General features: G+C 46.2%; 1 protein-coding gene across 2 annotated transcripts in view; it reads left to right on the forward strand.

Moving 5' to 3' along the window:
• Positions 1–23,519, forward strand: part of ndst1b (N-deacetylase/N-sulfotransferase (heparan glucosaminyl) 1b) — a 434,276-nt gene extending 410,757 nt beyond the window's left edge. For both annotated transcript variants that reach the window (XM_041194511.1, XM_041194512.1), the window contains exons 14-15: positions 9,403–9,505; positions 21,026–23,519. In XM_041194511.1, the coding sequence (XP_041050445.1) occupies positions 9,403–9,505; positions 21,026–21,145 (223 nt within the window). In that variant the 3' untranslated portion in view covers positions 21,146–23,519. The remainder of the gene's footprint in view (positions 1–9,402; positions 9,506–21,025) is intronic.
• The last annotated feature ends 2,738 nt before the right edge of the window (positions 23,520–26,257 follow it).

Genomic DNA, 26,257 nt, shown 5'->3' on the forward strand with positions numbered 1-26,257 from the left:
ACATTCACATACACTCTCTCACATTCTCACACACACACTCTCTCACATTCTCACACACACTCTCACATTCTCACACACACACACTCACATTCTCACACACACTCTCACATTCTCACATACATACATACACAATCGCTCACATTCTCACACACACTCTCTCTCAGATTCTCACACACACACACACTCTCACATTCTCACACACACACACTCTCACATTCTCACACACACACATTCTCACATTCACACACACACACACACTCTCACATTCTCACACACACACTCTTACATTCTCACACACACACATTCTCACATTCTAACATACACACACTCTCACATTCTCACATACACACTCTCTCACATTCTCACACACACTCACATTCTCACACACACTCACATTCTCAAATACACACATGCACAATTTCTCACATTCTCAGATTCTCTCACACACACACTCTCACATTCTCACCCACACACATTCTCACATTCTTACACACATACACTTTCACATTCTCACACACACATTCTCACATTCTCACACACACACACACACACACACTCACATTCTCACACACACACATTCTCACATTCTCACACACACACACTCTCACATTCTCACACATACTCTCACATTCTCACACACACACATTCTCACATTCTCACACACATACTCTCACATTCTCACACACACACATTCTCACATTCTCACACACACACACTCTCACATTCTCACACATACTCTCACATTCTCACACACACACATTCTCACATTCTCACACACACACTCTCACATTCTCACACACACACATTCTCACATTCTCACACACACACACTCTCATATTCTCACACACACAGACTCTCACATTCTCACACACACACACTCACATTCTCACACAGACACATTCTCACATTCTCACACACACACACTCACATTCTCACACACACATATTCTCACATTCTCACACACACACACTCTCACATTCTCACACACACACACTCTCACATTCACACACACACACATTCTCACATTCTCACACACAAACATTCTCACACATACACATTCTCACACACACACACATTCGCAGATTCTCACACACACACACTTTCACATTCTCACACACACATTCTCACATACACACACTCTCACATTCTCACACACACACTTTTTCACATTCTCTCACACACACACCCTCACATTCTCACACACAGTCTCACATTCTCACACACACACTCTCATATTCTCACACACACACATTCTCACACACACACACTCTCACATCCTCACACACACACATTCTCACATTCTCACACACACACACTCTCATTCTCACAAACACTCTCACATTCTCACACACACACACTCTCACATTCTCACCCACACACATTCTCACATTCTTACACACATACACTTTCACATTCTCACACACACATTCTCACATTCTCACACACACACACACACACACACATTCTCACACACACACATTCTCACATTCTCACACACACACACTCTCACATTCTCGCACATACTCTCACATTCTCACACACACACATTCTCACATTCTCACACACATACTCTCACATTCTCACACACACACATTCTCACATTCTCACACACACACACTCACATTCTCACACATACTCTCACATTCTCACACACACACATTCTCACATTCTCACACACACACTCTCACATTCTCACACACACACATTCTCACATTCTCACACACACACACTCTCATATTCTCACACACACAGACTCTCACATTCTCACACACACACACTCACATTCTCGCACAGACACATTCTCACATTCTCACACACACACACTCACATTCTCACACACACATATTCTCACATTCTCACACACACACACTCTCACATTCTCACACACACACACTCTCACATTCACACACACACACATTCTCACATTCTCACACACAAACATTCTCACACATACACATTCTCACATTCTCACACACACACACATTCGCAGATTCTCACACACACACACTTTCACATTCTCACACACACATTCTCACATACACACACTCTCACATTCTCACACACACACTTTTTCACATTCTCTCACACACACACCCTCACATTCTCACACACAGTCTCACATTCTCACACACACACTCTCATATTCTCACACACACACATTCTCACACACACACACTCTCACATTCTCACACACACACATTCTCACATTCTCACACACACACACTCTCATTCTCACAAACACTCTCACATTCTCACACACTCTCACATTCTCACACACACATTCTCAAATTCTCACACACACTCACATTCTCACACACACATTCTCACACACACTCTCACATTCTCACACACACACATTCTCACATTCTCACACACACACACTCTCACATTCTCACACACACAAACACACACTCACATTCTCACACACACACATTCTCACACACACACATTCTCACACACATTCTCACACACACACACACATTCACATACACTCTCTCACATTCTCACACACACACTCTCTCACATTCTCACACACACTCTCACATTCTCACACACACACACTCACATTCTCACACACACTCTCACATTCTCACATACACACATACACAATCGCTCACATTCTCACACACACTCTCTCTCAGATTCTCACACACACACACTCTCACATTCTCACACACACACACTCTCACATTCTCACACACACACATTCTCACATTCACACACACACACACACTCTCACATTCTCACACACACACACTCTCACATTCTCACACACACACTCTTACATTCTCACACACACACATTCTCACATTCTAACATACACACACTCTCACATTCTCACATACACACTCTCTCACATTCTCACACACACTCACATTCTCACACACACTCACATTCTCAAATACACACATGCACAATTTCTCACATTCTCACACACACTCTATCTCAGATTCTCTCACACACACACTCTCACATTCTCACCCACACACATTCTCACATTCTTACACACATACACTTTCACATTCTCACACACACATTCTCACATTCTCACACACACACACACACACACACACACTCACATTCTCACACACACACATTCTCACACACACTCTCACAATCTCACACACACACACATTCACATATACTCTCTCACATTCTCACACACACACACTCTCACATTCTCACACACATACTCTCTCACATTCTCACACAAACTCTCACAATCTCACATACACACACTCTCACATTCTCGCATACACACACTCTCACATTCTCACATACACACTCTCTCACATTCTCACACACACACTCACATTCTCACACACACTCTCACATTCTCACATACACACATACACAATCTCTCACATTCTCACACACACACACACTCTCACATTCTCACACACACACATTCTCACATTCTCACACACACATTCTCACATTCACACACACACTCTCACATTCTCACACACACACATTCTCACATTCTCACACACACACACTCTCACATTCTCACACACACTCTCACATTCTCACACACACATTCTCACATTCTCACACACACATTCTCACATTCACACACACACACATTCTCACATTCTCACACACACACACTCACATTCTCACAGATACACATTCTCACATTCTCACACACACACACTCTCATATTCTCACACACACTCTCACATTCTCACACACACACATTCTCACATTCTCTCACACACACTCTCACATTCTCACACACACATTTTCACATTTTCACGCACACACATTCTCACACACACACACTCTCACATTCTCACACACACATTCTCACACACATATTCTCACACACACACACTCTCACATTCTCACACACACACATTCTCACATTCTCACACACACACACACACACTCTCACATTCTCACACACACTCACATTCTCACATACACACACTCTCACATTCTCACACACACACATTCTCACACACATACACTTTCACATTCTCACACACTCATTCTCACACACACACACTCTCACATTCTCACATACACACACTCTCACATTCTCACACACACTCTCACATTCTCACACACACTCTCACATTCTCACACACTCACATTCTCACACACACACACTCTCACATTCTCACACACACTCACATTCTCACATACACACACTCTCACATTCTCACACACACACATTCTCACACACATACACTTTCACATTCTCACACACTCATTCTCACACACACACGCTCTCACATTCTCACACACAAACATTCTCACATTCTCACATACACACGCTCTCACATTCTCACACACACTCTCACATTCTCACACGCTCACATTCTCACAAACACACACTCTCACATTCTCACACACACTCACATTCTCACAAACACACACTCTCACATTCTCACACACACACATTCTCCCTCACATACACTTTCACATTCTCACACACACACATTCTCACATTCTCACATACACACACTCTCACATTCTCGCACGCTCACATTCTCACACACACACACTCTCACATTCTCACACACACTCTCACATTCTCACACACACTCTCACATTCTCACACACACACTCTCACATTCTCACACACACACATTCTCACATTCTCACACACACATTCTCACACACATTCGCACATTCTCTCACACACACACTTTCACATTCTCACACACACATTCTCACATTCTCACACACACAGACTCTCACATTCTCACACACACACATTTTCACATTCTCTCACACACACACTCTCACATTCTCACACACACACTCACATTCTCACACACACTCTCACATTCTCACACACACACTCTCACATTCTCACACACACACCTTCTCACATTCTCACACACACACACTCTCACATTCTCACACACATACATTCTCACATTCTCACACACACACACTCTCACATTCTCACACACTCACATTCTCACACGCACACATTCTCACATTCTAACACACACACACTCACATTCTCACGCACACACTCACATTCTCACACACACACACACACACTCTCATATTCTCACACACACACACACTCTCATATTCTCACACACACACACACTCACATTCTCACACACACACATTCTCACACACACACTCTCACATTCTCACACACACACTTTCACTTTCTCACACACACTCTCCCATTCTCACACACACACACACATACACATACACACTCTCTCATATTCTCACACACACTCTCACATTCTCACACACACACTCTCTCACATTCTCACACACACTCTCACATTCTCACATACACACACTCTCACATTCTCACACACACACTCTCTCACATTCTCACACACACACACTCTCACATTCTCACACACACACATTCTCACATTCTCACACACACATTCTCACATTCACACACACACACATTCTCACATTCTAACATACACACACTCTCACATTCTCACATACACACTCTCACATTCTCACACACACTCACATTCTCACACACACTCACATTCTCACATACACACATGCACAATCTCTCACATTCTCACACACACTCTATCTCAGATTCTCTCACACACACACTCTCACATTCTCACCCACACACACACTCTCACATTCTCACAGACACACATTCTCACATTCTCACACACACACGTTCTCACATTCTCACACACACACACACACACTCACATTCTCACACACACACATTCTCACACACACTCTCACATTCTCACACACACACACACACACACATTCACATATACTCTCTCACATTCTCACACACACACACACTCACATTCTCACACACACACTCTCTCACATTCTCACACACACACATTCTCACATTCTCACACACACACATTCTCACATTCTCACACACACACACACTCTCACATTCTCACACCCACTCTCACATTCTCACACACACACATTCTCACACACACACATTCTCACATTCTCACACACACACACACTCTCACATTCTCACACACACACACACTCTCACATTCTCACACCCACTCTCACATTCTCACACACACACATTCTCACATTCTCATACACACTCACATTCTCACACACACTCTCTCACATTCTCACACACACACACTCTCACATTCTCACACACTCTCACATTCTCACACACTCTCTCTCACATTCTCACACACACTCTCACATTCTCACACACACTCTCTCACATTCTCACACACACTCTCACATTCTCACACACACACATTCTCACACACACACACTCTCACATTCTCACACACACACATTCTCACATTCTCACACACACACATTCTCACACACACACTCTCACATTCTCACACACACACATTCTCACATTCTCACACACACTCTCACATTCTCACACACACTCTCACATTCTCACGCACACACACTCTCACATTCTCACACACACACACACACTCTCACATTCTCACACACTCTCTCTCACATGCTCACACACACACTCTCACATTCTCACACACACACACACACACACTCACATTCTCACACACACACATTCTCACACACACTCTCACATTCTCACACACACACACACACACACATTCACATATACTCTCTCACATTCTCACACACACACACACACACACTCTCACATTCTCACACACACACACTCTCACATTCTCACACACACACATTCTCACATTCTCACACACACACATTCTCACATTCTCACACACACACACTCTCACATTCTCACACCCACTCTCACATTCTCACACACACACATTCTCACATTCTCATACACACTCACATTCTCACACACACTCTCTCACATTCTCACACACACTCTCTCACATTCTCACACACACTCTCTCACATTCTCACACACACACACTCTCACATTCTCACACACTCTCACATTCTCACACACTCTCTCTCACATTCTCACACACACACTCTCACATTCTCACACACAATCACTCTCACATTCTCACACACACTCTCACATTCTCACACACACTCTCTCACATTCTCACACACACTCTCACATTCTCACACACACACATTCTCACACACACACACTCTCACATTCTCACACACACACATTCTCACATTCTCACACACACACATTCTCACACACACACACTCTCACATTCTCACACACACACATTCTCACATTCTCACACACACTCTCACATTCTCACACACACTCTCACATTCTCACGCACACACACTCTCACATTCTCACACACACAGATTCTCACATTCTCACACACACACACTCTCTCACATTCTCACACACACTCTCACATTCTCACACACACACATTTTCACATTCTCACACACACTTTCTCTCACATTCTCACACACATTCTCACATTCTCACACACACACACTCTCACGTTCTCACACACACACATTCTCACACACACTCTCTCTCACATTCTCACACACACACACTCTCACGTTCTCACACACACACATTCTCACACACACTCTCTCTCACATTCTCACACACACACACTCTCACATTCTCACACACACTCTCTCTCACATTCTCACACACACACACATTCTCACATTCTCACACACACTCTCTCTCACATTCTCACACACACTCTCACATTCTCACACACACACATTCTCACACTCACACACACTTTCTCTCACATTCTCACACACATTCTCACATTCTCACACACACACACTCTCACGTTCTCACACACACACATTCTCACACACACTCTCTCTCACATTCTCACACACACTCACATTCTCACACACATTCTCACATTCTCACACACACTTTCTCTCACATTCTCACACACATTCTCACATTCTCACACACACACTCTCACATTCTCACACACACACATTCTCACATTCTCACACACACTCTCTCTCACATTCTCACACACACTCTCACATTCTCACACTCTCACACACACTTTCTCTCACATTCTCACACACATTCTCACATTCTCACACACACACACTCTCACGTTCTCACACACACACATTCACACACACACTCTCTCCCACATTCTCACACACACACACACTCACATTCTCACACACACACACTCTCACATTCTCACACACACTCTCACTCACATGCTCACACACACACTCTCACATTCTCACACACACACACTCTCACATTCTCACACACACATTCTCACATTCTCCCACATACATACACACACACATTCTCACACACACACACTCTCAAACACACACACACGAAAAATAAAATAAAATAGATGAATTCTGCGAAATGGTTAAAAGTCCATGGTTCAAGGGGAGAAGATAAATGATGGAGTCCTCGAAATGGTGTCCAAGTTATACGGTTGGTCTCTTCTCGCTGATCTGCGAAAGAACCAATGACTCTTGCACTACTTTTCAGGCAGACTTCACAGAGAACTTGCAGTCAGTTGATTTCAGAACGTGGATCGACTTCAAAGCAACTGCTTTGGACTGTGTCTGGAGCTTCAAGAGCTTCGCTATCTAAGCAGTTAATCCTTCTTGTTTTCTCCCCAAAGCAAAACCAGCTTACCAGGGAGGTGGTGGCAGTTTGTGGTGGCAGTGGCGATGCCGTAGTGGTATTGTCGCTGGACTAGTATTCTGTGTGACCCCCGGTTCAAATCCCACCATAGCAAACGGTGGAATTTGAATTCAGTAAAAATCTGGAATTAGGAGGCTGATTGTTTGCAAAAACCTACTAATATCCTTTAGGGAGGGGAAGGGAACCTGCTGTCCTTACCTGGTCTATATGTGACTCCAGACCCATATTAACGTGGATGACTCTTAAATGCCCTCTGAATTAGGGATAAATGCTGGGCTTGTGAGCAATGCCCACATCCCATGAACAAATATTAAAAATAATGTTTTCTTAAAGCCACTGGGGTCAAAAGGTATAGTTACCTTTTCTTGTAAAGTGCTGTCTTTTCCAGGAACAGCGGTAACCAGAGCCCTTGCATTAACCCTTTAAAGGACAGTGTATTTAAAAAAAAAAACACAACTCCTTTCAGAATGCTCTTAGCCCTTGAAGCTGAGCCAATTTCCATGGTTAAAGCATTGCTCATGTATTTTTGCAGTTAAGTTCCTGGAATAATAAATGTTCGCAATCCCCACTCTGGCAGTTTGAGAATTTGAATTGTTTAAAAGGAAACCTGGGAGTATCTTGGTCTCAGTGAAAAGCAGTGACCATGAAGATGTCAAGCTGCCGTAAAAACCCATCTAATTCACTCATCCTTACCCGTCTTGGGCCTCGATGTTGCTGCAGTCCCACACCAATGTGGCTAATTCTTAACTGCCCGTGAGTGGCCTAGCAGGCCTCTCAGTTGACAAGGGCAATTGGCACAGGGCACCAATGCCCATATACCAAGGATATTGGGGAAAATTATCCATATTTTGGCAGGTCACTGACACGCGTTATTTTCTCACTTTCAGATTTGATCCGAAGAAAGGTTTCTGGTGTCAGCTGCTAGATGGCAATAAAGCAAAGTGCCTGGGGAAGAGCAAAGGCCGGAGATACCCAGAGATGGACACAGACGTACGTACTCAGTGGTCCCAATGTAGTGACTTGTAGCAAAGCACCAATCAAGTGCTGTGTGAGGTGAACCCTTGGAAGAATCTGTTTCTAGATCTGTATTTGCGACATGGCAGCAAGGTCTCACTATTAGCGATGGAGACAAGCAGATCTCCAACATTTCTGGAGCTAAGTGTTCAGCCAGGGTTGTTCCAGTTGAATTCTGATGATCAAACACACCCTTCCTTTTGACCATTTTACTCAGTCAGAAGGCTGGACATTGTGACTTCACTCGCTCCGCCTGTTCTGTTCCGTGTGAGAGAAGTCTGTGAGTTTAAAACGGTGCCCACTCAAATCACTTTGGCCTTGGTGCTTACTTATCATCATTACAGTGTCAGCTTGACAGCGCCTCTTGGGCAGAATCTTATTGCACCCTCGAGTGTCCAGATGGTGGGAGTGGACGTGAGTGAGACTTCCCCTTGGAGGTGGGCCGGCTAATGGCGTGGCAGCCAGCCAATTAACCATGCCCAGTGGAGGGGAACGTCCAATCACACGGAGGGCGCAGGCAGGAAGCCACCGACCCCACCATCACCCGATGGTCGTCAAAGGTCCAGGCGCCATATTTAAACAGCACCTGGTCAGACATCTACTCCCTGCTACATCATTCTGGCTGTCCGAGGAAAAGATTTTGTACTAGAACTACCACCCTATCCATACTTGGATCCCTGGAGCAGGAACATAGAAATAGGAGCAGGCCATTCGATCCTTTGAACCCGCTCTGCCATTCAATAAGATCATGGCTGATGTGGCTGTGGTCTTAACTCCACTTTCCTGTCTGTTCCCCCACCCCCCCCATAACCCTTGACTTCTTTGTCTATCAAAAATCTGTCTAACTCAGCCATGAATCAATTGAATGACCCAGCCTTTCAGGGGAACAAAATTCCAGAGACTAATGACCATCTGAGAAAAAAACTCCTCATCTCTGTCTTAAAAGGGAGACCTCTTACTCTTACACCGTGTTCTCTAATTCTAGTCTCTCCCACAAGTGGAAACATCCTTCCGCAATCCACCCTGTCAAGTCCTCTCAGGATCTTGTGTGTTTCAATAAGATCACCTCTCTATCTTCTAAACTCCAATGGGGTATAGGCCCAACCTGTTCAACCTTTCTTCATAAGGTAAACCCTTCATCCCAAGAAGGAGTCGAGTGACCCTTCTCTGAACTGCTTCTAATGCAATTATATATTTTTTTCTAAACGGGAGATCAAAACTGCACACAGTACTCCAGGGTCTCACCAAGGCCCTGTACAGCTGCTGTAGAACTTCTCTACTTTTATATTCCATTCTCTTTGGAAAAAACAACAACATTCCATTTGCCTTCCTAATCACTTGCTGTACCTGCATACTAACGTTTTGCGATTCATATACCAGGACACCCAGATCCCTCTGCACCTCAGAGTCCTGCAATCGCTCTCCATTTAAATAATACGCTGTTTTCCCTTTCTTCCTGCCAAAGTGGACAAGTTCATATTTTCCCACATTATACTCCATCTGCCAAACTTACACGCACTCACCTAACCAGCCCATATGCCTTTCCAGACTCTCTACCTCCTCTTGACAACTTACTTTCCTACCTGTCTTGGTATCACAGGCAAACTTGATGTACATTGTTAATAGTTGAGGCCCCATCACTGATCCCTGTGGCACTGCTCTAATTACTTGCCAACCTGAAAAAGACCCCTTTATCCCTACTCTCTGCTTCCTGTTAACTAACCAATTCTTTATCCATGCTAATGTGTTACCCCCTACACCATGTGCTCTTATTTTGTGTACTAACCTTTGCTGTGGCACCTTATCAAATACCTTTTCGAAATCCAAGCACACCACATCTACAGGTTCCCCTTGATCCACTCCCTCAAAGAAATCTAATAAATTAGTTAAGCATGATTTCCCTCTCATAAAATCAGACTCCACCTGACCAAATTATGAGTTTCTAGGTATCCTGCCCAAACCTCTTTAATAATGGATTCTAGCAATTTCCCGATGACAGATGTTAGGTTAAGTGGCCTTTAATTTCCTGCTTTCCATCTCCCTCCTTTCTTGAATAACGGTGTCACTTTAGCTATTTTCCAATCCACTGGGACCGTTGAAGAAGCTAAGGACTTTTGGAAGATTATAACCAATGCATCTACTATCTCTGCAGCCAATTCTTTTAAGACCCTAGGATGTAGGCCGTCTGGTCCTGGTGACTTGTCAGCCTTTAGGTCTAATAGCTTTCTCAGCACCTTTTCCCTTAGTGACTAAGTTCCTCTCTCCCAGTCACCTTTTGATTTTCAAGTCTCTTTGCAAAGTTTTCTAAGTCATACACAGCGAAGCCAGACATAAAATTCCTGTTCAACGCCTCCACCATTTCCTTATTTCCATTTTAAATTCCCCAGGCCATTCTCTAGCGGACCAACGCTAGCTTTAGCTACTCTTTTCTCATTTAAATACTTGTAGAAACTCTTACCAACTGTTTTTATTTTACTAGTTAGCTTTCTCTCTTACTCAGCTTGCTCCCTCTTTATTTTCTTCGTCGTTCTTTGTTGGTTCTTAAAATCCGATCAATCTCCTGACCTACCACTAATTGTGCAGATTTGATACACTCTGTAACTTCTCTATTGAGCCAGGGATGCTGCATCCTTCTCAGTGCTGAGATAGGTTATCTAGTGGGAGCTCAATAATTGAGCCCACCATACCCCCTGGGCTAAGAGGAATATAGCCAGGCTTACCTTTCCTGATCATATCCAGCGATCCCTGCTAGAAATTGCACGTGCAAGGATCAGACCCAGACACCACTGGGCTTAAGTGTGGCACCGCACACCCCTACCCCACCCACAACTATCTGTCTACCTGTGCCAACTAGCTCAAAAACACCCACTCATCCAGGCTTGCATTCGATAAATGCCTGCTTGGCTGAGATATCAAAATACTCTGGGCGGAAACATCCCAGATTCGCACAAAGCGCGGTAGCAGGCGGGTAAAAAAGTCATTTTAACATCCGGCCGCAATGGCGGGTTTTCATACGAACATACAAAATAGGAGCAGGAGTAAGCCATTCATCCTCTCGAGCCTCCTCCTCCATTCAATAAGATCACGGCTGATCTGTTTGTGTTTTGAGTTTCTACATTCTCATCTACCCCTGATAACCTTTGATTCCCTTGCCTAACAAGAATCTATCTACTTCAGCCTTAAAGATAGTCAGTGACCCTGCCTCCACTGTCATCTGAGGCAGAGTGTTCCAAAATCGTACAACCCTCTGAGAGAAAATAATTCTCCTCATCTCTGTCCTATAAAGGCGACCCCTAATTTTAAAACAGTGCCCCCTAGTTCTGGACTCATCCACAAGAGGAAACATCCTTTCCACATCCACCTTGTCAAGGCCGTTCAGGATCTTATATACTTCAATCAAATCACCCCTCACTCTTCTAAACTCCAGTGGAAACAAGCCCAGTCTGTCCAACCTTTCCTCATAAGACAACCCACTCATTCCAGGTATCAACCTAGTAAACCTGGTCTGAACTGCCTCCAACATATTTGCATAAATAAGGAGACCAAAACTGCACACAGTACTTGAGATGTGGTCTCACCAGTGCCCTGTATAACTGAAGCATAACATCCTTACTTATTTGTTCAATTTCTCTCGTAATAAAGGATAGCAATCTATTAACCTTCTTGATTACTTGCTGTACCTGCATACTAACTTTTTGCGACTCGTACTAGAACACCTAGATCCTTCTGCACCTCTGAATTCTGCAGTCATTCTCCGTTTAAGTAATACTCTGATTTTTTATTCTTCCTGCCAAAGTGAGCAACTTCACATTTTCCCACATTATACTCCATATGCCAGATTTTTGCCCACTCACTCAACTTAACTATATCCATCTACAAACTCCTTAGGCAGGATTTTCCCCCGTCGGGAGTGAAGTTGAAGTGCGGGCACTCACAGGCACGCCTCTGGCCGCCATTTTATGTGAGCAGGCCAATTAAGGCCCGCCCAGCGTGACGTCCGCAGGGAAGCGTTATGCGCTCCCTGTGCGGGAGGGGGTGGAATCCCTAAATCCGAGAGTGCGCTCTTCCGGGCATGCTCAGGAAAGAGCGCACTCATCTCCCTGAGGCTAACTGCAGCCTCAGGGAGATTGTCTGTACTGTACAAATTATTAAAGATAGAAGAAAAAAAAATCCCTGACATGTCCCCTCATGTGACACTGTCACATGAATTGGGACATGTCCATAACTTTTTTTAAAACTTTAATTTTTTTAAAACCTACACGGAACCTCATCCTGCCAGTGGATGAGGTTTCATGCTTTTTCTAATGCCCGCCAGGGCTCCCAGCCTGCCCATCAACCTTAAGGTTGGACGGGCAGGTCCATTAATTACCTCAATGACTCTTTGTCAATGGCCTCAATTGGCCATTGACAGGTCGGCGGGCACACAGATGATTTTGCTGAGCCCCCATCTACCTGAAAATTTAAATGGGGTGCGTGTCATTTTATGCCCTGCCACCACCACCCCCCCCCCCCCCCCCCCCCCCACAATTCGCCGATGGGAAAATCCTGCCCCTTATGTCTTCTTAACAACACACTTTCCTACCTATCTTTGTATCATCTGCAAATTTAGCTACCATGTCTCCGCTCTCCTCATATAAGTTCTTGATGTAAATTGTAAAAAGTTGAGACCCATCACAGACCCCTGTGGGGCCCCACTACTCACATCCTGCCAATCAGATGAAGACCCATTTATGCATACTCTCTGCTTTCTGCCAGCCAGCCAATCTTTTATCCATGCTAATATGTTACCCCCTACACTATGAGCTTTTATTTTCTGTAATAACCTATCAGGTGCTTTCTGGAAATCCAAGTACAGTATGTCTACAGGCTCCTCTTTATCCACAGCACATGTTACACCTTCAAAGAAGTCTAATTGGTTAAACATGATTTCATTTTCACAAAACCATGCTCTTCCTGATTACCTTGTTTTTTTCTAAGCTCCCTATAACCTCTTTAATGATCAACTCTAACACCTCCCTCATAACAAATGTCAAGCTAACTGGCCTATAGTTTCCTGTTTTCTGCTTCCCTCCCTTCTTGAATAGAGGGGTTATATTTGCTATTTTCTGGAACCTTGCCAGAATCTAAGGAATTTTGGAAAATCAACACCAACACATCTACTACCTCAATAACCGCTTCTTTTATGACCCTACGATGAAGTCCATCTGGACCCAGAGACTTGTCAGCCCGCGGCTCCATCAGTTTGTTCAGTACCGCTTCCCTTGTGATTGTAATTTCACCTAGTTCCTCTCTCCCTTCCACCTCCTGATTTACAGCTATTACTGGAATGTTTTTTGTATCCTTTATAGTGAAGACAGAGCAAAATATTTGTTCATTTTATCTGCTATTTCCTTATTATCTACTATTAACACGCCATTCTTACTCTCCAGAGGACCAACACTCACCTTACCTACTCTTTTCTTGTTTAAATACCTGTTGAAACTCTTGATATCCGTTTTTATTTTTCTAGCTAGCTTCATCTCATACTCTAATTTCTTTCTCCTGATTAACCTTTTAGTCATTCTCTGCCATTCTTTATATTCTGACCAATCATCTGACCTGCCACTCATCTTTGTGTAATTGTATGCTTTTTCATTAAGTTTAATTCTTTCCCTAACTTCTTTAGTTAACCACAAATGGTGGGTTGTCTCTTTAGAATTTTTCTTTATAGTAGGAATAAACTTATTCTGAATATTCTGAAATATCCCCTTAAATGTCTGTCACTGCTTCTCGATTGATCTACTCCCTAGCCTAGTACCCCAATTCACTTCAGCTAGCTCAGCTTTCATCCCCACATAGTTGCCCTTATTTAAGTTTAAAACACTAGTCTTAGACCCACTCTCCTCCCTTTCATACTGGATATAAAAGTCAATCATATTGTGGTGACTGCTACCTGCTGCCTTTACTCTGAAGTTATTAATTAATCCTGTCACATTACACAATACCGAGTCTAATATAACCTGCTTTCTGGTTGGTTCCAGAATGTGCTGCTCTAAGGAACTATCTCAAAAGCATTTTATGAACTCCTCATTCAGGCTACTACTGCTAATCTGATTTTCCCAGTTTATATGTAGATTAACGTCATCCATGATTGTTGCTATTCCTTTATCTTGAGCACCCAATAATTCTCCTTGTATACTTTGTCCTACACTGTGGTTACAATTAGTGGGACTGTCGCTGTCGGTCACTCCCCCTAGTGACTTATTTTCCCTACTATCCCTCATCTCCATCCAAACCGATTCTACATCCTGATCTCCTGAGCCAAAGTCACCTCTAACTATCGCACAAATGCCATCCTTGACAGTGCATTCCAGGCCCCATCCCCGTTAGTAATGCATTCCCGGGAAATAGGCTGGATCGCTGGCAGGGCGGTCTCTGATCCGCCCGCCCCACCATCACCTCAGGCCTTCAGTAATTTGGGAGCCTTATTTGAAGGGCGCCCCTGCACAGAGCGAGCACTCCCCAAGGCCTCAGAAGCTGCTGCAAAGTCATGGCTGCAAAAGGGGGGAAACATGCTGCCCCTGAGTTTAGCGACACCTCCCTCGGGCATGTACTGGACGCAGTGGAGGCCCACCATGAAGTCCCCCACTCTGGGTGAAGACCAGCAAGCAAGGACACCAATCCAGCATGGGAGGCGGCGGTCTGCGGTGGTCTGCGCCAACTCCTTGCAAAAGAGGACAGCCACCCGGTGCCGAAAGAGGATGAAAGATCTCCATTCCGCCAAGTCATTAGTCTCATCACTTTCAACTCACACGTTCACAAACCTATAAAACATCCACAGGGATCTCATTCACTGCCAGTTCAAGAGACATCACCATTCGCACTCTCACACACACCATCATCTGCCCTAAGGGTCATGTCCTCAGCCCGTCCATGGCACCGCTCACCACCCACATCTGCCAGGCATCCTCCTCATCTGGCCTGGCAGGTGTCCTGCTTACACTGTCTTCATCTGTATTCACACAGGACAAGCTGGCACACAACAAGAGGGAGAGGTCGCACACTGGCACAGGAGGAATGACTGACATCAAGGTCCTCACAGACTTTGAAAATAGAGTCATCCAGCTGGCCGATGAGGATCTGGATCATTCCTGTGCTGACGGTGGGGTCGACGCTGCTCTACCAAGTGAGGATCCAGCAGTGCAACATCCATCATGTTGTGAGTGAGTTCCCCTGTTCTGCAGTCCCCTGCCATGCACTAATTATCTCTCCTTGCTTTCGCAGGCACGTCTGGGAAACAGCCGAGTGGGTCCATGAGCCAGGTCCTCAACTCAAGCCCTGAAGACACCTCGGAAGAAGAACCTGATGACATTCTAATTGAAGACCCGTCACAGTGCTCACCCATACCCTCCACCAGCGCAGAGACACAAACCTCGGTCAGACCTAGTTCTAGAGTAACCTTGAGATCACAATCTGGTGGACACATCCCACTGCCTGATCCACAACAGGCAGAGGCAGGGACCTCCCAGGTTTCCAACACTCGGAGAACAGCTGGAGACCAGAAACCTGCTGAGTCCAAGTCAGATGGGGGGGCCTCTGAACTTGCTCATAACACAGTTGCTGGAGCTGCAAAGGCAACATCGGGAACATCAGGAAGGGATGTCCGCTGCACTCCTCAGATTGCAAGGCATGATGGAGGAGTCTGTCTGCCTTTAGTCCGAGGTGATTGCGCCGGCATGCCAACGCACTGAGGTCAACACTGATAGGATGGTGGCCGCCATGGAGAACTTGGTCCAGGACATTAGTCCTGCACTGCTGCACGGGCTGAACTCCATCACTGACACCGTAGTTGCCACCAGCAATGTCAACGTGAGAGGGGTGCAGGGTAGCTCAATCCCACTCCAGCTACCCCTTCTCCTCAAGGAGTCAGCCAGGGGCCGTCGGGCACCCATAGAGGAGGAGGATCATCAGGTACACACTGCGGGCCCATCCATCCAGGTACCTCCAGGAGTGTCTGGCCCATCCAATTCCCCTCTTCCTGTGACCTCAGCAGCTTCAGCTCCACAGGCCAAGGAAGTTGCCAGTCCCACGCAGCAGGAGCCCGAAAGCAGGCCGGGGCTCTCCCAGTCTCGGCCCTCCTGAGGACGCTCATCAAGATCATCATAGACAGGGCGTAGCAGTCAGCAGGCTGCCTCCACCTCCACTGTGGATGTCCAGGGAGCACCAAGACGTAGCTGCTGGGTTAGGAAAGTTAAAAAGACGTAGTTGCACAGCCTGGGCACGGGTGTTAATCACTTGTACATTCTGTTCACTATTGTCAATAAACTCCCAAGAATGTCTCCCTGCCTATGGCTCCTTGTTCTGATGAGCAGTGTTCATGTCACTTATTTGTGAAGCCTTTCTGCACAAGATAAAGGCAGGTGTCTCAGTCCAGGGCCTGTACTCTGTGTAGCCTTCAGACCACAGTGATGGTCCAGCCTCACACTCCCTGAAAACATTACTGATACCTGCACCTCAACGGTGCTGGTCATTGCTGCCTGAATGTCGTGGGCAAGTGTCACAGAGTTTCATCATTCTCTCTGTGAGCTCTCAGCACCCTTAATGTGGGACTGGCCCCCATCTCTTCAGCATCTGTGACCAGTGACGCTGTGCTCCTGAAGGGCTCAGGTGCTGAAGGTGAATAAAGGATCAGGTACATTTAAAGTTTCATGGCTGCGTCTCTATGATATGAACCTGATCGCAGAGCGCAAGTGAGCTGCCCTCAGCCAGACAGGAGTCAGACATTCATAGACGCCATGTGAAGATCTCTGGATCGTTGTATGTTGTCATCATCCTCCTGGAATCGAACGACTGTTAGGGCCTCCGCTGCGTCTCCATGACACGAGTCTGAGCACTGAGGGTATGTGCGCTGCCATCAGCCGCACAGGAGTCAAACGTTCACGGATGCAAAGTGAGGATGTCGGGACTGTCCTCACTGCACCTCGTCATCATCCTCCACGAATATTGCGGCTTTGAGGCCCTCCCGAGCACGACTGCCTCATCTGACCAGAGCGATGGCCTCATCGCCAGCATTCTCACCTTCAGGGACCTCATCATTCTCGTCCCCTGTTTCAACATCCTCCTCACTGGAGGAGACGTGCAGCTCTTCCATCTCCTCCTCAGCCAGGTCCTCCCCACGATGCAGCGCCAGGTTGTCGAGCACAAAGCGAGCAACGATGATGCGCGATACCCTCTTGGGTCTGTATTGTAGTGCTCCACCGGACCTGTGGAGGCACCAGAACCTCAATTCCAAAAGCTACATCTTCTGTGGGTAGCCCTTATCCCCGAAGAGTCAACCCTGCAACCTGTCTGGACTCTGGAAGACGTCAGAGTCATGGACACTCCCTGGGAATCTTGCGCAGACCTGCAGGATGCGTTTGTGGTGGTTGCACACCAGCTGAACATTCAGCGAGTGGAACCCTGTGCAGTTGAGGTAGTTAACTGCTTGTTGCCATGGAGATCTAAGCGCGTGTGAGTACAGTCAATAGCGCCCTGCACCTGTGGAAAACCCGAGATCTGCACAAATCCCAGCGCTCTTGTTTCCTGGCTTTCCTAATCCCAGGCAAAATGCAGAAGTTCTGTGTCTTCACGAAGATGGCATCCGTGACCTCCTGGATAGACTTGTGCATGGAGGCTTGCGAGATCCCGCACAGGTCACCTGTGGAGCCCTGGAAGGAGTCACTGGTGTAGAAATTGAGCACCACTGCACCTTTCGTGGGCACTGAGAGTGGATGCCCTCCATGTCCCCGTGGTGCCAAATCCTGCAGTAGGTGGCAGATGTGACTGACCAGTTCCCCAAATATGTGCAGTCTTCAGTGACACTGGTTCTCAGTCACCTGTAGGAATAATAGGCACCATCTGTAGACCCTGGGCCTAGTGAGGCACCTATGAGCGAGAGCTCACTGTGGATCCTCAGCTGTGTGTGTAGCAGGCGCTGCTGCACCTTCATCTTGAGGGAGGTGCTCCTCTCGTTGCTGAGTCAGGCACCTCTGCCGCTCTGTTCTTCATGTCTGGTCTCTGTAAGCCATGAGGCAAACCGCTAAATCACCAAGGCTCCACCATCCTGATGTTCTCCTCCTGCAGGATCAAAGAGAGAGACGCATGGGTTTCCACAGGTGTATTAAGAACCTCTCTTGTTAAAGTCGAAAGGCCCCTTCACACATACAGGAGAGTGCTGGCCACCACTTGGATGGCCAGTGTGTGGTGCACTCATTGGCTGTCCGAAACCCCTCCCACCTCCACCCCACTCCACTTGACCAGTTGGCGGCAGCTTCGGCCACTGGACTGCATGCTGTGCTCTCAGCTCAGGTGCAGGCATCTCCTAACACACACTGCACTGTTAGTTTGAACCATCAGGGAGACTGGTCCAAACTTGACATTGCAAGGGGCTGTGAGCACCTCCAGCAGTGACTGCACCATGGCCACCTTACCCAGTCGGCCAATTGATCTGCTGCCCCCTAAAACACACATTAATTTGCAGTCTGCGCCCAAGGGGGTGAAAAGTTCGGGAGCATTTGGTGGCCCTTTCATGCTTTTGTATCGCTTGAGTGGACAGGAAAGCTTCAGAGGCTCCGACTGCAACAGTCTCAGCTGCGCAAGAATGCTCGCTTCTGACAAATTTTCCCAAGTGTGTGGCCGCTCCCCTAACTCCCACCCACCCACCACCTGCCCCGCCGTGAGCTTGGGTCCCACCTTCAGCCTGTGCTGCCTTTCCCCCGACCACCACAACCGGCACTACAGCCCTGGCACCGCGCTGAAAGCCAACCGGGAAAAAGCGACTGGACTGTGCCACCTCGATGTCCTACGCGCGATGCCTCGCGAACACTGTGCAAGGTTGTGTGCACTCACCCCCACCGCCCCCCCCCCGAGTTCCCTCGAAGTTCAGGAGGTGGCACTCCTTTTAGAGAATTCGTGAAGCGCGCCATTCTGAAGTCACGCCGACATGCTCGATAAATTTTACCTGGCAGAGGGGATGATTCCAGCGAGCAGGGGATAATGGGATGCTAAATTATTGAAATCAGGTTCCCGACGTGCGACAGTGGGAAACGCAGCCCGCCACTAATGGGTGGAGCGGACCGTTGCAAACCGGTTTCACCACGATGTGAATTTTTGGCCTTCTCGCCAAGTTGTCATTCCCACCCACCATGATGCCTGACGCCAACAGGGCCGGAAAATTCCAGCCTCTGTGTCCGTGAGCCTAGCGGGTGTCACTGCTTTAAAGGGAGTAGAGGAGGGGGGAAAGGATGATTGAGTTGGAGGAACAACGCACTTTTTTGGAACCTATAAGCATTTTTTTTGTCAGTTATTGGCTGGACAGGCACAAGATCTCCTGGCTTCAGTGGGATCATTTTCATCCACCATTCAGTTGTGTTGAGGGGCAGCCATATTGCCATGTTTACCACCAGGGCAGTAGTGATTGCATTTCCAAGGCTTGTATGATGTTAACCACTCATTGTGTTCTTCTTTTTCCTTCCACAGTCAAGAGTCTTTTTAAGAGAATACTATAGGGATTCCAACATTGAGCTTTCGAAGCTGCTGTATAAACTGGGACAGACTCTCCCCACATGGTTGAGAGAAGAGCTCCAGAACAACAGGTAGCTGTCCGACCTGCGGCAAAGGGTGAACTCATGCATTCATGCTTCAAACCGTTCCCTGAAGAGATCAAGACAGCATTTCAGTCTCATCATCATTCATTCGCTAACGGCCTGGTTGATTCCTAGTCCTACTGAGTACTGATTGGGTCTCCAGGGACCATTGAAGCATTCAACATTGCTGATGGTTTATTAGGCCTGCGGGGTGGCCGGTGCTTATGATTTAAGTGCTGACTGGATGCTTGTGAAGATCATTGTATATTTTCATCTCTCTGCTCTGGGTGGCTTCTCCAGGAGGACCAGAAGGGAGTGAAAGCTGTAAGCAATAATTGGTTCCTCAAAGCACGGCTGGAGTTCAGTCTAGACCTACGTTCGTTCCTCCTGAAGTGTTGCTGCATAGAACCATTATTCAGTTTCAATTAACTCTCAGGAGAGGTCCGTTGAACTCTCCCTCAAAACAGTCACAGTGAAGAGTATGTTGGAAGGGAGATCCTGGCAAGAACTCTGTTCTTCACCTGACCTGCAACAACTCGCTCAGAAAGATGTCGCCTTAAGTGAGTTGCTTTTGACTGGTTCCCTAAGGAGCTTACTGGATTGAAGGGTGTACCAGATTTTCTTTAGGAAACAATTCTTTAAATCTCTAAACACAGACTCTGCACAACAGCGCGTGGCAGGCCAAGGCTGACAACCAGATGAACGCTAATCACAACTCCTTCTGTCAGAGGCCAGCAAATAAGACAGTCGTTTGTGTACAATAGGACCAGAGTCACAAAAAAAAACCATTTCAAAATGACCACTATTTCCTTAATCTCATTGTAATACTTTGCAGCTGAAGTTTAAGGTGGCAGAATTCCGCTTCCTCCCTTCAGATTAAATTTATAAAGGGGCATCATTGCTTTTCTACAGAAACTGGTTTACAGAAAGCTGTTCAGAAATGATTCAAGATCAGTGACCAAGTGGCAGTCACAGGGTACTGCTGCCGTTCAGTTACTATGAATGCAGTTCAATTCCCCAAAATTTCAGTATGTTGATGAATAGCGTGTGGTGTATTTAATGTAATGATGCCATGTTTAAAGAGCTCTGCACTCTTGGAAAAAAAATACCTGATGTGTTTCACGATTTCACTAGCCTCTCGCTGGTGTTCCAAAAGTAGCATCGCAACGGATTGGTTCAACCTCTTCATGGTTTTGAGTTTGAAATATTTGTCTTTTTTTAAAAGCCTTTTGTCCTATTCAAACACAAGTATATTTGAGCCATTGCATAGAGATGAAGTGTAACCAAGAATCTTCCATCTTCCTGAAAACATTGCCGGAAAGTTCCACACGATACTGAAGATGGATGAGCCCTCCAATTTGAACAACCTATCAATTATTCTAAACCAGGTCAATGAGCTGGAAGAGGCTCTGCAGAACATTTAATATAGAGGCTTCTCAATTGGACCAAATAGATTTCGGTAGGGACATATGATATGCTAATGTCAACTATTGCTCCTTTGAATTTGGCCAAGAACTTTGTCAGCGTTTTTGGCTGATGTGGGTCGGAGTCAAACCATCTCCATTTGGTCTTGTAAAATACAGTTGAGCTTCCAAATTAGCATATTGACGGCTGGACAAGTCTTGGTCATGGATGCAACAATATCCTCAGAATGAGAATAAAGTGATGGAAATTGGGTTGAGCCACTCTTGGGCTGTGAGGTTACCTGGTGTTAGACAGAAGATTGAGATGAGAGCAAGGCTTTATCCCTTGCGGTTAGCAGGGATACAGATATTTGAGGTGCAGATAATGGAGGTTCTCCTGTGGATTTTGCGAGACGGGGCTCTGTACCAGCCAAAACTACCTGATAGTAAAGGAAGTTGCTTTTCAGAGGATTGTATCTGAGGATATGCTCCAGGAATGGATTTCTTTCTCCATAGTTTCCCTTTTAATGATTTGAAACCAATGTTTCAGTTCGAAATGTTCAGCCACTTCTTGGCAATAAATAATTTGGCCTGTCCCCCCATTTCCTCCTGATGAAAAGTTAGCTGCATCTGAGAAAGCGAGACCCCCTTTCACCGCACTCCTCATCTGTTTAAATAAGTGTGTATTACAAACTTCCCAGCATTGAGCATTACATGAAATGTGAAGTTTACATCTGTTTGTACTTTTGGAAGACCATTATTACGGTAATTTATTAACTTAAAGTGTTTAAATCTGTAAATTTAAATACCCTGTAATTTACTCACCAACTATAAGGTTAACACTCTCACCATTGGAATCAGAAACGGTTTGGACTGCATTTTGATTCCATTTACATGGGACAGAATACTTCTTGTGCGTTTAATTTATCATCATGGTTTACACTAGTTTACTGCAATTTGCTACAGCCTTGCCTCGGGCTCCTATTTGGGGGGGAGGGGGGGGGTGGGCACCAGCTTCCATTTTGTCTGCTTGGTGACCATGTTGTGGTTTTTCTCACAGCCGGGAGGGGGAACCAGTCGGTGGGGTGGGGGGGGCTGCAGGCTATCTCAACACACTTTTAACAACAATCAGCTGAGGTGGGGTTGCAAGTGATCCACTCCCCCCCAACCTTCCCCCCCACCCCCCCACCCCACCACCCCCCCCACTCCCTCCCTCCCCCCACCCCCTCCACCCCCCACCTCCCAATCCCCTCCCAGCCATGATGAAGAGCGATAAGGACAAGCCCTAGGATTCTGAGAGCTCAGCCTACAATGATGTATTTGGGGCCCTGTAGGTCCTTCCACTTATTCCCAGTGCTCTAACCGGCTCTCAGTTTGAGTTCTGTTGGAGCACCCTCCACCCAGTCTGAATCCACTCAATGGAAAGCCACAGCGGACCACCAGGCAAGATGGACGGTGCTAGTTTTCATGCCCCCTCCCCCCCAACCTCAGGGTGGGCCCTTCAGTTCCCACTGGACAGTCGACCCCAGAAGGCCAACAAGGAGAGTGTCAGGACCCCCCTCCCTCACCTGCAGCTGGCAGAAGCACATGCCCAGCTTGTTGGGTACCTTACCGCACTGTCACTGTGACTCATGCGCCTGTGTTGACCACCCTGTCCAGGGCACGAAACCTCAATTTTCAGCAGCGCGACGATCCAGAGACACAATCGCACCCGCCCCTGGCCAGATCGACACTTATATTTTGAAAACCTGCACAGCAAAAGGTCAGGGCTCCTGGAATATAAAAAGCGAGGGCATTTCTGTGTTCTTTGTTAATAGTGTACAATTCCCTGGGCGCGTTTTTAATTTCCCCGGCCTGGGCCTGAGTGCTCGAGTCCTGGGCCTTCTCATATATGGTTTATAAAGCACACTGACCAAGTGGCCACTGTATAAATTTAAATAGTCGTGGTTTGGTTTTTGTTAAATTGTGCATATAACTTGGAATTGGTGTTCTCTCATTCATGCTGCTGGTCACCGATCTTGAAAAGTGTTTTTATATATAAATATATTAAAAAATGGTTTTTTTTTTGTAAAATTGTCAGTATTGCATTCCCTGCTGTCACATCAAGTTGTAAAATGGAGGCATTGTAGATAAAAAAAAAACGTATCCTTCTGAAACTTTTGTCCTTTGTGTTTTGAGGTTGTTATTTTTCCAGCTTCCGTGTAATCATGCTCTGGGTCTACACTCTGTAGTGCCTTTTGCATATAGCAGGGCAGGCCATATATAATACGGCTCGTGTAAAAGAAAAAGACTCCTCACATTTCTGTAGCGCCTTCCGGGACTTCAGGATGTCCCAAAGTCCTTTTCAGCCAGTTAAGTGTTTTTGACGTGCAGTCACTGTTGCAATGAAGGAAACTGCTCAACCCATTTTTACACAGCAAGGTCCCACAAACGGCAGTGTGACAATGACCAGATCATTTGTTTTAAAATTGTGGACTGCGGGATAAATATTGGACTGGGGCACAGGGGAGAACTCTGCTTGTAGAAAATCGAAACGCTATGGTACATAGGCCATTCAGCCCATCACATCTGTGGCAGCTGATAAAGAGCTATCCACTTTCCAAAGCTTGGTCTGTAGCTCTTTAGGTTACAGCACGTCAAATGCATATATTAGGTCATTTTTTCATGTGACGAGTGTTTCTGTCTCTACCACGCTTTCAGCAGCGAGTCCCAGACCCCACCACCCTCTAAGTGAAAAGAAATTCTCAACTCCCCTCTATTCTTCCTCCTAATTACTTTACATCCATGTCCCCTAGTTATTGATCTCTCTGCTCAATGGAATAAGTCCTTCCAACCCACTCTAGGCCCTTCATAACTTTATACTCTTCAAATTAAATCTCCTTTCAGTCCGCTGGCAACAACCTCAGAAATCTCTGTACCTTCTCCAGTGTGACCATACCCTCAAAACAGTCCGACTGAATATTGTACATACACCTGAAAGGGCAGGCGGGCCTCATTGCTTGCCGAAAGGGAGTGTAGCACTCCCTCAGTCATGCATTGCCAACCTAGATTTTGTGCTTAAGGCTCTGGAGCGGGGCTTGAATCCACAGCTTTCGGACTCAGAGACCAGAATCCAGCCACTAGGCCACGTCAACATTGTGCAGGCAAACACTCTGGTCGTATGACAGACCTTAGCAACGAGCACAGATGCAAAATTACAGATCATTTTCCAACACTGATCTAATTAAAACGCACAAAGTTCTTGAGGGGCTTAACGGAGTAGACGCTGGCTGAGAAGATGTGACAGGGGAGTCTAGAACACCGAGACACAGTCTCAGAATCAGGGGTAGGAGTGAGATAAGGAGACATTTCCTGGCTCAAGGGGTTGTGAATCTTCGGAATTCTCTGCTCCAGAAGGTTTGGATGCTCAATTGCGCAAAGACAATGGTAGTAATGTTGCTGGAGGAATAATCCAGAGGCCCAGGCTATACGCTCAGGCACATGGGTTCAAATCCCACCTTGGCACTTGGTGGAATTTGAATTCAATTACTAAATCTGGAATATAAAGCTAATCTCATTAATTGTAACCATGGCCAGAATTTTCACCTCGATGGGCCCCATCGGCTCGGCAGCGGGAGAACAGCTGAACGCTGCTGCCGAAACGGGGCCGGCCGCCGTTGTGAGTGGGAGGGCCACCCGAATAGCGCTTCCTGTGGGGGGGAGGGTGGGGGGTGGGGGGCGGT

This window comes from Carcharodon carcharias, chromosome 8 (assembly GCF_017639515.1).
Source record: "Carcharodon carcharias isolate sCarCar2 chromosome 8, sCarCar2.pri, whole genome shotgun sequence".
NCBI classification, from domain to species: Eukaryota; Metazoa; Chordata; class Chondrichthyes; order Lamniformes; family Lamnidae; genus Carcharodon; species Carcharodon carcharias.